At 55.4% G+C, this 18,034-nt stretch overlaps 1 protein-coding gene across 9 annotated transcripts in view; it reads left to right on the top strand.

The window, feature by feature from the left end:
• The window catches only part of KCNAB2 (potassium voltage-gated channel subfamily A regulatory beta subunit 2), a 91,512-nt gene that overhangs the window by 59,392 nt on the left and 14,086 nt on the right, over positions 1-18,034 (top strand). For all 9 annotated transcript variants that reach the window (XM_070511248.1, XM_014862182.3, XM_014862195.3 and 6 more), the window contains 5 exons: positions 3,901-3,944; positions 4,787-4,824; positions 12,628-12,707; positions 15,371-15,415; positions 17,648-17,692. In XM_070511248.1, the coding sequence (XP_070367349.1) occupies positions 3,901-3,944; positions 4,787-4,824; positions 12,628-12,707; positions 15,371-15,415; positions 17,648-17,692 (252 nt within the window). The remainder of the gene's footprint in view (positions 1-3,900; positions 3,945-4,786; positions 4,825-12,627; positions 12,708-15,370; positions 15,416-17,647; positions 17,693-18,034) is intronic.

Here is an 18,034-nt window from a genome sequence, read left to right as displayed (position 1 = left end):
CCACAGGGTACCTGCCTCATGGGGTTGCTCCATAATGACTGTCCCAGGGCCGCAACCAGGGTGGAGGTGGTGCTGTATGGAGCCTGATGGGATCCGCCCCCAACTCTGACCGCTTCCTTAGGAAGCTGGCCCTCCACCATGGCGTGCTCCAGGGCCAGGAGGAGGCCTCCAGCCACACCCGTCATCGCTGGGGTTAAGGGAACCAAAGTCATGTTCTCACCACAGAGCCTAAGAGGTGCTCAGTGCAGGGAAGGGGACCCCAAGTCCTGGGAGTAAGGGGAAGGGCCGGCAGTCAGTCACAAGGGGCTGGTCCCAGGGCCTGGGCTTCTTACACTAACGAACACCCCTGGGAGCCTGCACTGCAGGCTGCCTCTGAAGAAGAAGACCCAGAAGCCCAGCTTGACCTAAGGGAGCCTGGAGTCTGGGAGCGGGGCAGACCTGTGGACAAATAATCCCCCACAGTGCGACAGCTGACCGGAAAACAGCCTGGCCTCTTATTCATCAAACCAGCTCATCAAGGCCATGTTGCTTTCCGTCCCCTGATCAAATTTTTGTCCTCTGCCCAGATGGCTGAAGTCGAAGGCCCTGAACTGCTGGTTTTTAAAGGATCTGTGACTGCCCGGGGTGTGAGGTGCAGAGTTTAGGGGGCAGAGCCGCCGCTGGCTGTACGATGGGCGTCAGTGCTTTCCTCTGGCAAAGGTGAAATCCATGAGTCCTCGTTAGCATTTTTTGAGACCACAGGAGACACATGAGGGAAATTAATGAAGGCTAACGTTATTTGGGTTTAGAGATTTAGCCAACTCTTTTATCATCATGTCAAGTTTTAATTAGGGGAGAAAAATCTGTTAGGAAACGATTTTCGCGTCTTGAAAGTTTCGAGCGTGTCCCCAGCCCCTGTCCAGACGAGGCTATAATTTGTTGTTGCCACCCCCACTGAGCAGCCGTATTTATAAAGCTGTTAGCCCGGAGATGTCCTGTCCCTTCTCATTCCTTCTCCCGAGGCCTGGCAGCGGATGGCAGAACTAATACCATCATTTTAACGAGGAAACAACTTGAGCGGGATGATTGCAGCATCGCACGGTGTCCTAGTTTTGTTAAATTATCCTGTGGGCGGTGGGTGGAGAAGCAGCTGGAGAGCCAGACGCGCCGGCTCCCTGCCCTGGCACTGGAGGAGGCTCCGAGCCCCTTCTGGTGGGCAAGGGGTGGCCCCTCTTCAGCCGCAGACACAAGTGGCCTCAGCCTGGTGTTCTGTGTCCTCTGTCTGTTGCTAAAGCTGCTTGTCCCCCTGAACACACAGCATGTCCTGGCATTTGGCTCCATGCTGATAAAAGGGAAGTTTCAGGAGGACCTACCTAAAACCTGTCCTTCCACAGAGCCTGGCCAGGAAACCGCTCCCACAGTCCCGCAGTGGGTGGTGGTACAGATGCAGGGGTCAGCCCCCTCCCGGCACCTGGATTCATCCAGACTGGGCACCCAGGGGGCCTGAGGCTCTGCAAACGCCCAGACATTGCAAATGAGGTTGTGAAGGTTTTTATGTCTGTGCACACATCCAGGGAAGGGGTCCAGGGCCTTTACCAGTTTCTCAAGGGGGTCTGTGACCCCGACACAGTAAGAACACTGATGAGAACCTTCAGTCTTTTGCTTTGTTCCCAGACTGCTTATATGTACTGTTCTGATTTCTCATCCCAGGTGCTTTCTAGCTAGGGTGGGAAAATAACGTAACCTACTAAATAGACCGGGCCTGAGGCCGCGTCCGGAGGCGATCTGGTCACGCTTTTCTTTCTAGCAGTCCCAGACCCAAGCTGCTCCAGGTTGGAACATACAAGCAATGCTGAGGGCATTGTCAGATTACTTCACTGATTCGTAGGCGAAAAATCAAGGGCAAACCTCTGTTCCCTTTTTGACATGGTCATATTAAAGCCTCCTCGATTTATCCGTCGTCGTTTTTCATATGAGGAAAAAGTTCTGTGCTGTGTGTCTCGGAAACAAGACACTGGCAGAGTCAGTGTCCCGTGACCCTGTGCTCCAGGCATGTGTGTTATCTCATTTCATCCTCACAGAGACCCCCATGAGACAGGCAGCGTCGCGAGCCCGCTCTGCAGATGGGCACACGGGCATCAGGCAGACGGTTCCACGACACGCCCGGCGTACAGTCAGGGAGATCAAACCAGGACTTGAGCTCTGGCTTCAGAGCTTCTGCCCTAAAGAGAAGCCAGCTGCTGTCCTCTCCTCACTTAGGGGAGAAGCCGGCACTGCCTGTGAGAACAGTGGGCAGCAGCTGGACGGGCGTTCACTGGAAATTTGAGAAGAAAGCTGGGCAGTTTAGAACTACCTTAAATTGGACACACTAAACTGTTGTCAAACTGCTTACAAGTTTATTCTATCCACTCGCCCCACCAAAGACCGCCTGTGATGTGGGCAGGGTCCAGAGATCTTATCACCAGGGAAACCGAGGCTGCAGAGGCTCAGAGAGGAATGGGTCAGGCTGCCTTCCCAGGGGGCCAGGTAGGTAGAGAAACTGAAGACGTGGCAGTCACTGAAGTTAGAAGTGGGGGAGCACCAGGGAAATTCAGGGAGCCCTTTGGGAAGGAGGCTGGAGTTTATCCTCTGCGTCTCTTGAAGCTTTCTGACTTCCCATGACATAGAAGGCTGTCGCACCGCCGGCTGGTCCCCAGAGCAGCACCCCGGGCTGGTCCCCAGATCCGTCAACCAGGATCCCAGGAGGGAAGGGGAGTCAGAACCCAGATGAGTCAGGGCCCCAGCTTCGGCTGGGACACTCACCCTGCCACATGTCATCTTCACCATCCGGGCAGATCACATCCTGTGTCACCTATAAATGGGGTGGGGGGCGGGGGCGTGCCACTGTGGTGCGGAACGTGCTCTCAGAGCCCACTGCCTGGGTGGATCCCAGCTCCCCAGCGCCTGGGTAGGTTTGGTGTGCTCTTCCATAAAATGCGAATGTTGAGAAAAGGAAGGCGCCTGCCCCAGAGAACTGTCGGGGGCTCGGTGACAGGATGCTGGAGGACCACCTGGCCTGCTGCTGTCCCGCAGGCTCCTAGCCTGACAGGCATCTCAGTCCTCAGTAAGGCGCTGCCACGCTCCATCTCCTCCGCAGAACGTCAGTGATGGCCTGCAGCCTGTCCATGTGGACCCTGGGGTGCGCCCCATCCAGCGGGCACCTCAGTGGGCCCTTGATGGAGCCCTGGGCAGCCCGTGCAGCTGTGGCTGCTGGGCCTGATCAGAACGTGTGCTGCCAGGGCGTCTGGATCTCGCCCTCCCGAGCGGCCCTGGCTGAGGCTCACAACAGAGGCTGGGGCTCGGCCCAGCACAGGAACCGGCACCCTATGATGGAGCTCTAGTCCCCCCACATTCCTACCACAGAACGACAGATCCGAGGCCCACGTGGCCCAGGAGACGTGGGACTAGCTTCTGCTCTGCTCCTCAGAGAGAGGGAGTAAAGATACACAGAATCCTAAACATGAAACTCTGAAGAAAAGGAAAGAGAAGCTTCTTAGGAGAGGATGCCCTGTGGCCAGGACCACAAGGCCTGAATCAATCTCGTTACAGCCCATAAAACAACACGGCGTCCATTCCCTCATTCTCTCTCTGGGGTGGCTCTCCAGGTGCACGTGGTCTCCAGCGTGGCCTGTCCCAGCAGCACGACCGTGCCCTGCTGTGTGTGGGGGGGGGGCGGGGAGGGGGCAGTTGGCCCTTTACTCCTGGTGAGGCGAGCAGCAGGCCTCTCTCCAAAGGTCCCCCTTGCCTTCAGAGCCTCAAAAGATGCATTGGGTGGGGGGGAGGTTCAGGAGGCTGGGATGAGGAATGGTGGAGGGGGAGCCTGAGCCTGTCTGGCAGGTCCCACCCTGGCCACTGAGAACTCACACCGTATTTGTTTTTCAGGAACCTGGGCAAGTCAGGCCTGCGGGTCTCCTGCCTGGGGCTCGGTGAGTGTGGCGGCCCCTTGGTCCAGCGCCACCCGAGGAAGCAGGGGCTGCAGGAGGACTGGGCGAGGGCTGAAGGGAACCTCTTCTGAGAGGGGGCTGCACCTTGAGCCAGGACGGGGGGAACAGGGCTTGGTTGCCATGGTGACCACGGTGCCTGGGGTCTTGGAGAAGGACAGAGATACAGACTTAGCAGGGGAGGGGAGGCAAGAACCAAGGGCCTTTGTGCAAACAGCCCCCTGCCCCACACCAGAAAATCAGAAAAGCACCCTGACCCCGAGGGGTGGCGGGAGGAAGCCCCTTTCCTTATGCAGCAAGAGACCCTCCTGAAAGGCTGTCAGATTTTATCCATCTTCCTTTTTCCCAAGACGTGAGCTCCGTTCCCAGATCATGCTGTCCCTTCGCCTCCATGGTGCACATGCTACTTCCCCCTGACACACACACACACACACACACACACACACACACAGGGCCCGGGGAGAGTGAGGACGTGGCTGTCAGACCTCGCCCATCTTCAGGGAGATGTCCCTCATCCCTCTCCCTGCGGCATGTCCTTGGAAGAGGGGCCGCATCAGCTTGAGCCCCAGCGAGCATTTTGAAGGCCTGCAGCCAGCTGCCTGCTCTGGACACTTACTGTCCCCTCAGTTTGGTGGCCCCAGGAGGGGGAGACTTGCACTGAACGCCAGGTGTTGACACATGCCGAGGACATGCTCACCGCAGAGCAGAGCGGCATGGCGGCCTGTGGCTGCCCCCTGGGCCCTACAGCCTGAGGTCCCACCGCCCCAGGGGGAGAATTGGGCTCCTTGGGGAGGTTCTCTGACTTGAGCCTGTGTGTCTTCTTTCAGGAACATGGGTGACCTTCGGAGGCCAGATCACCGATGAGGTAAGATGGGGCTCCCTCAGCTCTCCCAGGCCCAGCCAGGGCTGCCCACGTGGTAAAGTCCACTGAATGCACGAGTGAGCCTGTGCTCACGCCGGCCACCGTGGCTTCCCTCTTCCTGCTTCTCGCGCCCTGAGGGAAGGCGGAAAGGATGCACCATGGCAGTGGCGCCCACTCTTAGCAGCTGGGCGCCTTGGGGCTTCAGCAAGTCCCCTAAAGTCCCGGAGACTCGGATTCCTCATCTGCAGTTAGCCAGGAAAATTCAGGGACCTCGCATTTTCCAAATCATACAGCCAGATGCAGATCTCAGCTGCTCCTACAGGGTATGCCCACCTGAATTTGAAATTTGAATAAGTATCTGTTGAGATCATTCAGAATGCAGATTCTGTGGATTTTGCTGCAGGCTGAAGCCTGAGTAGATTTACATTTTACCAGCTCCTCACTGCACACCGCCCATAGCTGTCATTAACCATGTGCCCGGCAGTCCAGTGGACTTGCTGGGTCTTCTCTCTTCACAACGGGGATGCAGCGCGCCCAGCATCTCTGGGTCTGTCCTAGAGGGGACAATGCATTCCCAGGCTGGTGTGCACTGCTGGACAGTGAGTGGACATCTTAGCAATGAGAATAGTGGCATTGCACAGAGAGCCCTGGATATCAGCTCAAGAAGCTGTCTTCACATCTGTCCTACTTACTGTTGGGAAGGTTGCGTTTAAAAATTAATGAGTGAGTTCATTTGAGACCTTGTCAGCTGTGATTGCTCAGTTAGTTTCTAAGGAAAAAGCTTTGTTTCCATCAAACTCCAAATGCATTCCATTTGTGTCTTTGTTCCTTTTTCTTTTTATGACAGCAGCAAATAATAGAACTCTTTGCCCTTGCTTTGAGGTTCTGTGTCTGGGCTATCTTAAGGGTGAAGTCAAGAATTTTTAATTGTTTTACCTGTGGCCACCAGATTGGTGCTGAGCACTTAGAATAGAGCCCCAGGGTACCTGGTTCACCCTGAATAAGTTGTGTTGGACTCTCCTCGTTTCCCTTTCAAGCTTGTTACTAAGTAGATGGGAGAATTCTCCAGAAGACTGTGACTTCACTTCCATTGGCGTTAGCTATACTGCATGTGATGTCCTCGTGGGAAAGATATAGAGAAGTGGCCCATCCAATTAGGTGACTTTTTCACCAACAGATCCATCACACCCAAAGAGTTATTGATTAATAATCTGGTGGCAGCCCTGCTGGCTCTGGCCTCTGCCGTGTCTCCATCAGGGACAGTGACACGGATGAAGATATTGGAAGTCGTTTCCAGATGACACAAAGCTGGGAGGACAGCGGATACAATAGATGACAGATTCAGGGTTCCAAAAGATCCTGGCAGGCGAAAATGATTGAGTGAAGGAGCAAGCAGAATTTTCGTATTAAATTCTAGTTAGTGTCCAAAAAAATCAATACGTCAAGTATGCAGGGCCCATTTCACCATGGTTCAGATGAAGAATGCCTGGGTTTTATTCTTTAGCTGGCTGCCTGCTCGTCTGAGCCAGCGGGGCAGACAGCCACAAGGACCATCCTGGGCTGCAAGAGGAACATGTGTTCTGCCCAAACCCAGGGAGGCCGTGGGCCCACCCGGCATTCCAGATGGGTGCCCGTCTGGGACACCATGTTCCTTGCTAAGCTCATGTGAAGGAAGATGCTTGACTTGCCCAGGAATCCAGAAGCAGAGTCCTGTTTTTAAAGTCACCTTTTGTGTGCAAGACACTTGGTCAGAAGCCAGGGAGATACAGAATCAAGACACTGGTGGATTTACTGTAGCAAGGGACGTTCCGTGGCAGGAGTCCAAAAATGTCAGCAAATGATGGCCATGGGCCGAATCTGGCCCCTGGCCTATTTTTTTCTCTTTTTATTTTTTATTAAATATTGGAAACATAAAATTTGCCATTTCTAACATTTTTTATTGTGGTTAAAATATGCATAACATAAAATTACCATGTTAAGCATTTTTAAGTGTACGGTTCAATGGCATTAAGTACATTACTTTTGCTATGCGGCTATCACCACTGTGTATTTCCAAAATTTTTCATCACCCTGAACAGAAACTCTGTACCCATTAAGCAAGAACTCCTCAGCCACTGGTAACTTCTAATCTACTCTGTCTCTATGAATCCTGTTTTTGTCAATCAAGTTTTATTGGCAGGCAGCCACGCCCATTCATTTACCTACTGTCTGTGGCTGCTTTCATGCTCCAAGGGCGGAGTTGAGTAACTGCCACAGAGACCATCTGGCCCACAAATCCTAAAATATTTACTCTGGCCCTTTACAGGGAAGGTTTGCCGTCCCCTGTCCTATGGGGTTGCAGCAACTGTCTACAAATATCTTCAGGGCCGCCGGCCCAGGCAGGGAGGCCTCCATGGCCGTCAGAGTGGAGCCAGCCGACAGACGGTGTTCGTAGACCCCCGATCCCGTGGCCAAGCGTCGGAGCTGCCCTCGTCAGAGTCAGGTTTCCAAGCTCCAGTTCAGTGCCCTTTCTGTGACCTCACACGGCTGCTCAGGAGAAGACAACCCCTCAGAGCATGTGTTCAGAGCAGCTTGGGCAAGAACATTTAATAAGAATAGTGGCTAAGGGGGCTGGCCCCATGGCCCGGTAGCCAAGTGGCTAAGTTCGCACGCCCGGCTTCAGTGGCCCACGGTTTCACTGGTTCGGATCCTGGGCGCAGACATGGCACCACTCATCAAGCCATGCTGAGGTGGCGTCCCACATGCCACAACAACCAGAAGGACCTACAACTAGAATATACAACCGTGCACTGGGGCTTTGGGAAGAAGAAAAAAAAAAGGAAGATTGGCAACAGATGTTAGCTCAGGGCCAATCTTTAAAAAAAAAAAAGAATGGCTAAGAGCTTGGGATTTATTATGGCACTCACTCCTCCACCAACCCAGGGAGGGAGGTGTCAGCATCCCCATTTCAAGGAAGTGGAGCCCTGGAGACTGAGCAGGTGCCCGAGGTCACACCTGCAGAGTGGGAAGGGAGAAGCCGCCTGAGGTCTTCCCTCAGAGGCCGTGGCCGGCTCTCAGCTCTGGAGAAACCCGCTGGGGACAGGAAGGACTCCTTCTCCCCAGTTGAGGGTGTCAGGGAGTTGACCCACATGTCTCCTGAGGTTCCTTCTGCCTCCACGTTCTGGGATTCTGACGATGGAAATACCAAAGAGTCACCAAATAGAGGCTCTGTTCCACAAAGTAGGCTGCACCCACAGGGCGGAGGTATTTAGAAGTCACATTTTGAAGAATGATGTGGGGACAGGCCCACAAGGGAGCACATGGAAAACACAGCAGATAGAGCGTCTGTAGGTCAGTACATTCACGTAGAAAAACCTGGAAGAGGAGTTACACCAAAATCATAGCAGTGGAAAAATAAGAAAGCACAGCCCTGAAAATTCCCCGATTCCCTCATTCTCTTTCTGTCTGTAGTCCTCCAAGGGCTGTCCTGGGTGTAAGTAGGATCGCGTTCATGTCTCTCTTTCTGCTAAGGGTGGGGGGAAATGAGGATGGGTATCCCCATGTCGGAGGGTGCTCATCTCCCTGCGGTGAGCAGGCGGGTCGGCCAGGCTGCAGCGTTGCGAGCTCACAGAGGTCATGCTCTAGAGTCTAGACCAGGAGGAGGAGTCCCTCCTGGGGTGGGCAGAGCAGAGTGAGGAGTGGCTGGGGCAGTGAGGACGTGGAGGAAGGGCCCGTCTAGAGGCCACGGAGCCCCTGGAGGCCAGTCCATTCAACTCATGCCTGCTGAGCACCTGTAAGGGCCCGGTCCCTGCCCTCGGGCTGCACACCTCCTGGGAGGGAGACAGACAGTGAGCCCACCTCACCCCTGAGGGGCAGAGAGTGTGTTTGCTTCCTGGGGCCGCTGTAGCAAACCCACACCACCTGCGGGGTTTCAGAACAGGAATTTCTTCTCTCACAATTCTGGAGTCCGGAAGTCCAAAGTCGGTCTCACTGGACTGAAATCAAGGTGTCGGTAGGGCCACACCCCCAGTGGAGGCTCTAGGGGAGGGTCCTTCCTCGCCTCCTCCAGCTTCTGGTGGCTGCTGGCAGCCCTCAGCCTGTGGCACCATCACTCCAGCCTCTTCCTCTGTGGTCACATTCCCTTCTTCTCTGTGTCCAATCTTCCTCTGCCTCCCTCTTACAAGGACACTTGTGATGGCATTTAGAGCCCACATAGATCGTCCAGGATAATCTCCCCATCTTGAGACCCCTAATTTAATCACACCTGCAAAGACTCTTTCTCGCCCTAAAGTAACACTCACAGGTTCCGGGGCCCTGCTATCTTTGGGGAGCCATTATTTGTTCAGCCACAGAGAGAGAAAGACCAGGTACGGGCTCCTGGTTTATACAAGACAATCGGGAAGGTGGAAGTGAGAGAGTGAGCCACATGGTGATCCAGATAAAGAGCATTCCAGCCCATGGGGACCGCAGGAGTGTGCCTGGCCTGGATGAGGCCGTGGCGGGGGCCGAGGGGGGGGGTGGTGGGGAGGATGTTAAGAGATGGGATCAGAGGTGAGGCAGCGGATCTGATGGGGACTTTGGCTTTGACCATCTGTGGCATAGAAGCCACTGGAGGATTTTAGCAAAGAGGAAATTTGACCTGACTTAACTCTTAAAAGGCTCGTTCTGGCTGCCGCACTGAGGATGGCCAGTTGGTGGGGGGGTGCTTCTTCAGTTGTAATGTGCACACAAAGCCCCTGGAGAGCTGCTTGAAATGCGGATTCTAATGTAGCAGGTCTGGGGCGGCACCTGGGATTCTGCATTTCTGATGCTGATGCTGCTGGTCCTTGGACCGCACTTTGCCTGGTCAGGGTGTCAGGGGCATGGACAGAGGCAGGGAGAGTTAGGGGGCTACTGCAAAAGCCCACCTGAGGGCTGCCCCCGCTTGAACCAGGTGGACACAGTGGAGGTGGGCAGGAGCAGTCAGATTGTGGGTTAGTTTGCAAGGGGAAGCTGACAGGATCAGCTGATGGTTTGGATGCTGCAGTGAGAGAAAGATGAGTGAAGGAGGACACCCAGGTGTTTGACCTGAGCACAGGATGGGCAAGACCGCAGGTGCAGCAGGGACGCAGGCTGCCCTCCTCGGCACACACCAGCCCCTTTGCCTACAATGCCCCCTCTTCCACCCACTATCCCACTGCCGGCCTGACAGACTCCTAACCATCCTTCAAAACCCACCCCTGTAAATCCTGTGACATGCTACAATGTGGATTCACCTTGAGGGCATCATGCTAAGTGAAATAAGTAAGCCTGTCACAGGACAAACACTGTATGATTCCACTCAGGAGGAGAGGTACTTAGAGGAGTCAGATTCATAGAGACAGAAAGTAGAATGGAGGGGCAGGCCTGGTGGCGCAGCGGTTAAGTGCGCACATTCCACTTTGGCGGCCTGGGGTCCACCGGTTCAGATCCCGGGTACGGACATGGCACCGCACATCAAGCCATGCTGTGGTAGGCGTCCCGCGTATAAAGTAGAGGAAAATGGGCACGGATGTTAGCTCAGGGCTAGTCTTCCTCAGCAAAAAGAGGAGGATTGGCAGATGTTAGCTCAGGGCTGATCTTCCTCAAAAGAAAAATAGAGAGAGAGAAAGTAGAATGGAGGTTGCCAGGGCCTGGGAGAGCAAAGGGGTTGGAGAGTTAGTGTTTAATGGGAACAGAGTTCAGTTGGGGATAATGAGAAAGTTCTGGAGATGGATGGTGATGATGGTTGCACAACAATGTGAATGTACTTAATGCCACTGAATTGTACACTTAAATACGGTTAAAATGGTAAATTTATGTTGTGTATATTTTGCCACAATTTTTAAATTTTTTTAAAGTAAATTAAAAAAGAAAAAAAAGACAACGAATGAAGGAGCTCTCCGTGAACCGATGTGGGTTGATGTCCAGGATGTGTTGGGAGTGAAGAGCAAGCGCAGGATACCCGTAGTGCGCTGCCCTGCATGCAGGAAAGGCGGGGCTATGAGGAAATACGTGTGTGTCTGAAATGTGGAAATAAAAGCCCTGGGCCTGCGTCGCCTTGGCTCAGAACCCTCCCCAGGAGGCAGCCTGCGCCCCGAAACCGTCTGTCCAACCCCACCAGGCATTCTCCTGGGCAGAGCTCAGACGGTGTGGTGGGACACATCCAGGAAAAGTGAGGCTGAAGGCAAGGACAAACTGCAGAGGGGCCTCGTGTGCCGGGGGCACCGGAGATGAAGAGAGGAGCCCTGAGACAGAGAGAGATGCCTGGGAGGAGGAGGAGGCTCGGAGCAGGGCACAGATGCACCTGATGCCTTGTTACCCTTGAGCTACAGGAGGGAGGAGAGGAGCCATCAGCCCTGCGGATGGATCCAGAAAACTCCACCAACGGCCCTCCCTCACCTGGGCTTTCTGACTCAGATGACAGCAGCTAACTAACGGGGTCAGCTTTGGCCTGCTCAGTAGCTGAAATCTTTGAGGTTTGTTGCCAACATCTGAAAATCAGATTTTAGCCACCGCCCCCGCCCCCCCTGAATATCCTGGATTTCTGGCTTCTCTTGAAAGATCAAGGGCTCTGGATGCACTTGGCCACCTTCCCACAGACAGCGACCGAGCCCCCTCCACCCATTGATGCCCACTGGCCGCCAGCCTCACTCTTTGTACCTGCCTGGCCGGTGAGGCTTCTGAGTTTGGTGTGGGGAGAAGCTCCGGGGAGCTGCACCTGGCTTTCTGTCCTGCAGCTTTTGAGGGTTGTTAGGTCTTGTTCACCCACCCTCCGCTGGCTGGGGAGGGAGGCTTGGTGCTCTGAGCCGAGCTTTGAGAAGTGGGGGGTGGGGGAGTTTGCGTCTGTGACGCTCAAAGGGACACCTGCACTGTCCAGAGGCTAGCAGAGTTCGGGGGTGCCTTCTCTACTACATCTTGAAGGGGACTGTCAATTGCAGGCAGGGCTTCCCCAGCTCCTTGGTCCTCGCCCCCACTACCAGGTGGTCACCAGTCATCAACCCCTGCCTGCAAGGCAAGGGGAAAGGGCCAAGGCCAGAGTACTAACTGAAGATGCGGTTTCTCCATCTGCAAACAATAGCAACGTCATCCTCGGGCGTTGCTGGGAAGGATTCGGATTCCATGAGGTACCACGTCACAGGACGCGGTCTAGCTGTAGCTTTAAAACAGTATTTATTCTGCCAATACCTATCACGCTCCTGTCGCAGGCTGTGTTTGTTTCCCAGGACTGCCATAACAAAGTCTCCCCAGCTGAGTGACTTTAAACAACAAAAGTTTATTCTCTCCCAGTTCCAGAGGCCAGAAATCCAAAATCCAGGAGTCGGCAGGCCCACGCTCCCTTCAAGGCCCTGAAAGAGACTCCGTTCCATCCCCTCTCCCAGCTCTGCTGGCTGCTGGCAATCCTCGGCACTCCTTGGGTTGTAGACACGTCCCCCACTCTCTGCCTCCGTCTTCACACAGGTCTTCCCTGTGTGTGTCTGTGTCCATTCTTGTAAGGACACCACTTATATTGGATTTAGGGCCCATCCTAAGGTAGTCTGACCTCATCTAAACTAATTACATCTGCAAAGACCCCATTCCAAATAATGTCACGTTCTGTGGTTCCGGGTGGACATGAATTTGAGGGGACACTGTGCAACCCAGTACAGGTGCTAAGCCCCGTGATGACCCAGCAGATGGGATCCCTGCTCACAAGAAATTCACAATCTGTAGGCTGTTTCTTCATTCACGTCATCCTCTTTCTTCTCTACGAGTCCATCACCGAGAGCTGCCCCCGTGCCTGTCCCGCGACAGTGCAGCCTTCCAGCAGGCCTGCTTTTCTCGTTTCAGATGGCAGAGCAGCTAATGACCTTGGCCTATGACAATGGCATCAACCTCTTCGATACCGCAGAAGTCTACGCGGCGGGCAAGTACGTGTCTTTTCGCTTGGGAAAAGTGGTGCAGGCCGCAGCGTCCCTGGGAAGAGCCAGAGATCCTGCTACTCCCAGGCTCTCGTTCACAAGAGGGTTCACACACTGCCCACTCTTCTTGGACATTGGTCCCTTGCTAAACTCCCTGTGTGTCCAAGCAGCGAGATGACCATTGTCCCTCAGGTGCCAAAGATGCTGTGCTGGGCGAGAGCTGTGATTAAGCTGTCGTCTGGGCCCTTCCTGCCGTGCCTGTGACCTGCAGCCAGCCCCACATGCCTGACATTTTCACGTCTTAATGGTGCAATTAGGGCTGCAGGGAAGGCAGGGCCTCTCAGAGCCGGGCAGAGCGGGTCCTGGCAGCCAACGCTGTAGGAAGCACTTCCCATCTTGGCAGTGAACTTTCCTACTCAATTCTGTAAAAGCCCTCTTCAGCCAAGGCTGCTGGCTTCAATTTTAAAGACTGGCTGTAATCAAATCATCCACCCTCCTGCATCGGGTTTCCAAAAGTCAGCTTTTGTTAGTGAAGTCATTTGTTGGCTCTCTGTTCGTCCTCCCTCTGGCCCCCTCCTGCCTGGGGCGAGCCAAGTTCCCATCGGCTGGGCGGCTACAGCCTGGCCTGCTGAGCACCATGGCCCCGGGACCCACACCTGCCTCCCATGGCTCCGGCTCCGGGTTATTACCTGCGGCCTGTGATGGGATCCAGAGAATCTGGGAACCCAGCTGGGCCTTTGCTCAAGGCCCAACCCAGGGTCTGAGGAGCTGACAGCCCCAGGGGCCTCCACTGGGACCCCCAAATCTCCTCCAGCCCCCATCAGCAGCCCTCTGCCCCTCCTAATGCCACAGCGCCCTCCCAACCTCCCCAAACTGGCAGCAGCTTCCCATCAAAGTGCAGTTCTTTCCAGACAGATGAACTAAGCCAAAGGGTCAGAGGTGGAAAAGCCAAGCCCACAGGCATCCCCTGTCCCGAGTGCCCCAGCCGCTCCCTGGCCCCAGCCTGCCTGGGTCCTGCTGCCCGCGAGGGCTGCAGGAGCCAGCTCCGTGCATCTTCCTCCAGTGCCAGATGGCCCGCCTCCTGTGTACAGGCCTGGCACGCTGTATTTCACAGCAGCCACACTCTCTGTGTCACTGTTTTCCCTTCCCCCTTATTAACTGGACACCAAGGGCTGGCATGCGGGGCAAGCACACTGGGACTTGAGCAGGCTCAGGGCCTCTCGGAAACCACTTGCCAAAAGCCGAGGACTTGGGGAGCAGCTTCCCAGGGGTTGCTGTTACCCCCTAGAGCCCACTGCCTTCATCCATCCCTCCGCTCCTCCACCAGCCTCCGCGGCTTCTTCCCCGTCCGGCCTAGAGCTGAGCCTGCCTACTCACCCCCATCAATGCCTCGGTGCCAGCAGCCGCTGTCACGGGAAGCCGGGCACCTTGTATCAAGGGACAGGCAGGGAGGGGCTGCCCTGGACAAGGGCTGCCAGGCAGCTCCAGTGGGTGGTAGGCCAGGCACTATCCCTCTCACTGCCCAGAGTGCCAAGCACGAAGTTCACTAAGGCACCCTGCTTCTTATGCTGACACCAATTTGGGCGCTTCCCAGAGAGCCGCAGAATTCCTGTGCCCCTCTGGACACGTGCCAGCCCTACCAAATTCATAGCCACGAGAATTCAGGGCCACAAGCAACAGGCCTTGGTTATCTGTCTACAGCTCCTGCAGCCCCAGGGCCACTGCTGGCTTTTCTCTCTTCCTCCTTTCCTGATCCTTTGTCCCACAAATGAGGGACCAAGAAATAAGAGAAAGAGGCCCAGGGCTGAGTGAATTTCTCTGCATCTTGACCACAAATGAGGAGCATTCAGAATGCATGCTAAACAGCTTGCAAATTAGAGCCCATTATTTCTGAGTGGATTACTCAGGCGCTTTTATCATCGGAATGTAGCGCCGGGTATGGCTTGTTCTCCGTCTGTTGTTTTTGCTCAGAAACATTTTGCTATAAGCAGAAAGTTCTTAAAAGTTAATCCAGTTCTGCTGTGCCAAGTGAGGCTGGAACAGCCCCACTCGTGACCCCGGCTGGCCGGAGTTTGGTGCAGGGCCCGGAGTGACGCCAAACAGAACAGACAGCGGTCAGCATGGCATCTGTCTCTCTAGTGTTCAATAGCAAGGAACAAGAGAGAGTCACACGCACCCACACACATGTACGCACGCACAGACTCTGCTGGAAATTCAGCCCCTGGCCCTGAGTACATGTTGATTGTCTCTGAAAACAGAGGATGTACTTGATGAATAATTTACCTTTTAAAAAACATACTTGTCTGGAAACTTCACCAATGTAACGTTGCCAGGCGTTTTCCCTGGTGGATTTCCAGCAGCCCAGGGAAGCGGGATGCTGTTGGCCTTGCCAAGCAGGACATTGGCTCCCTCCCTCCTTCTCTGCAAGTGCTGGAGCCACTGCTGCTCCGATGAGCGCCTGCAGAGGACAGAAGCCACCTTCACGGAGAAATAACACAGCTGCCCCCAGACTCTCTCCTCTCTGGAGTGAGCTGCCCGAGCCAAGGTGGGGGTCAACAGCCTGGCTCTCTGGCCCCAATGGCATTTTCACAGAGGGACCAAGTGGCCAACTGTCACTGTGGTTGATGTTTCTGTTACACTGTAATGAAATCCCATGTCTCGGTCTCTTGCAGGGCTGAAGTCGTGTTAGGAAACATCATCAAGAAGAAGGGATGGAGGTAATTGCTCTCTCTGTGGTCCACTCCTGGGGCGCACACGGGGAAGAGCCTGGCAGAGGGCTCCGTGAGAGGCAGTTGTGCTCTGGAGTCCTGGGTGGGGTGGGCAGGCTGCCTGGGGCGAGCGTGGGCTCGGGTCCCATTACTCTTCCCTCCTGTTTACCATGGAGGGCCCAGGGTTGGCCTCCTCGGCCCTTGTGCAGCCAGCCAGTCTTTCTAAGCTCTAGGAAGTCCCAGAATTTTTCTCGCTGGAAAGGGGAGAATGTCTCAGAATGGAGGCAGCCCATGCTCCCTCCAGGGAGTGAGTGCTCACACTATGGGTGGCCGCCCCTTGTGGAGCCCGGCACTGGGCTGTGGTGAGGTGAGGACGCTTTCGTGGAGTCGCCAAGTGGGGTGTCACATTCAGTGCTCTAAGACAGGAGGCGACTCTGCTGGAGAGGAAAGTCGAGTAGAGGCCCAGTCCCCTAAAACTCTGCCCCAGCCTCTGCCCCAGCTCCTCTGTGAGTGGGATTCTGAGGGCCTGGGTCCCAGCTTGCAAAGCTGACTTGGGTTAGGCCAAAAAAGAGGTGAACGTGAGAACTTCCTGATGGCCCAGGTACGGCGGCCACAGAGGAGAGGTGTTGGGATCACACCCACGCTGCCCGGTCCACAGAACCTGGCCAGTGTCTCACCTCTCTGGAGCTTGGTGTCCCCACCTGGGAAGGGACCACAGTCTGACCTCCCTGGCAGGGCTGTCCTGAGGGTCGAGTGTGTAAAACACCTGCCTGGTGCAGGACTGGACGTCACTCCCACCTGGGAAGGGGCAGCTCTGACTGCAGTCTTCCCCCATACCCCACTGTGTCCCTTCAGGCTGGCCCCCTGGGAGGCAGGTCAGGAGCCTGATGTCCCTCGTCAGGCAGAGTTCCCACCCTCCTCGGGACAGGCCAGGCTGAGCGCCTGCCTGCACTTTGAACCCCTTGTGGCCCGAGGGTCTTCATTTTCAGAAAGGTCAGAAGCGGTTATAAAGCTGGGTCTCCCCCTCCCCTCCCCCGTGAGTGCCACTCAGAATCTCCCCCAGTCCCCACCCCCCCACTGGCGACTGACACCCCTCCTCTCGCCCCACCAAAGCTGCTTCTTCTTGGCTCTAATTCATCCCAAAATAAATTCTTCCTCACTCCGTAATTAAAGGAAATCACACATATTAGCAAGTCCCCTGATTATGTCCTCGGCGAACACACACGGAGAGAGACACACGCTAGGTCATCTACCACCTGCTTCTGGCTCAGAGGCGCAGCCCTCCCCCACCCCCACCCCCAGGTGGGAGGGAAGCACGGCCACGGGGGGCATTGTCACCCCTTCCCTTGGGAAGGGTCAAGGTCAAATGTGGCCAGGAGGGGCCATCATCATCCCTGCGTGTCCCTCCAGGACAGAGTCTCAGGTGTCAGCATTTGCCTCCTGTGGATTTAAAGCAGTAGACCTGAATCCATTCCCCTCCCCTGGGGCTCTCCACTGCCCCAGGCCAGATTCCCGTCAACATCACTGTACCTGCTGCTTCGTGCCCCTCGTACCCGGGTCCTGCCCCGCCCCCACCTTCCCACCCTCCGTGGGCCCCTCAGCCTCCCCGCCAAGGCCATCCCTCACACAGCTTTTCTGAAACAGGGCCTGCAAGGGAAAGCCAGACTGCTTGGCCCCCTTGCCTTCTTCCATCCTCACCAGAGCCCCTCTGCCCGCTGGCCAGCCCCTGTACTTGACCTCCTCAGAGTCTGCTTTCACTGCTCCCTCTGCCCGCTTCCGCCCCTGACAAAGTCCACTGGGTGGGTGGCCTTCCCATGCCCTAAGCCCCGTCACCCCTCCCACGTACCCCTCTCCTGTGTATTCCCTGTATTGAACGCCCCTCCTCCTCTGGGCTCCGGGCACTGGTCACCTTAGACTCCATCTCCACCTGGTCCCCATGGCCCAACCTACAGTTACACAGTTAGTTAGTTGCACCTGCATGGTTAGTTGCACCTGCGTGGTTGGTTAGTGGCATCCACGTGGTTAGTTACCTGCATCCTACGATTGCCTCTTGGCTTGATGGGGACCCCCAGGACCCTGGGCTCAGCACACTGCAAACTGAGTCTGATGATAGAGAAGCATCCCATTTCACGCCCCATGCTCCCAGATGAGAAGGGTATTAGGACCCCTATGCAAGAGCTGAACATGGGGGGGACCCCCAGGGCCATGCCCAGCAACTCCTCTCCTTCTCTTCTTTTACAGACGGTCCAGCCTCGTCATCACCACCAAGATCTTCTGGGGAGGAAAGTAGGTGCTGTGGGCCATGCTTCTGGTGGGGTTCAGGTCAAGCAGCTGCAGCCCCATGTTCTGCAGAGACCCCTCGAGTTAGGAGTCTCCCGGGGGCGGGGAGGGAGGCAGTCATCCTGGAGAAACAGGGGGTCCACAGGGTCTGTCCTGGACAGGCCAGCCTCCCGATAGCCAGGAGCCAGCCCAGTGCAGTTTCCTATCTCCTGGTGCCCAAAGCATCATTCCCCATCTTACCTGGATGGTGACCATCCCTACTGAGGGACATCAAGTTCCAGAAAAGCGGCTTTGGCTGAGTTTGTCTTTTAGTCAAACCTTGTGGTTTTTTGGCAAGGAAGATTATTG

Source organism: Equus asinus, chromosome 5, assembly GCF_041296235.1.
Source record: "Equus asinus isolate D_3611 breed Donkey chromosome 5, EquAss-T2T_v2, whole genome shotgun sequence".
NCBI lineage: Eukaryota > Metazoa > Chordata > Mammalia > Perissodactyla > Equidae > Equus > Equus asinus.
The sequence above is the reverse complement of the archived record's forward strand: the minus strand, read 5'-3'. Positions and strand labels throughout refer to the sequence as shown.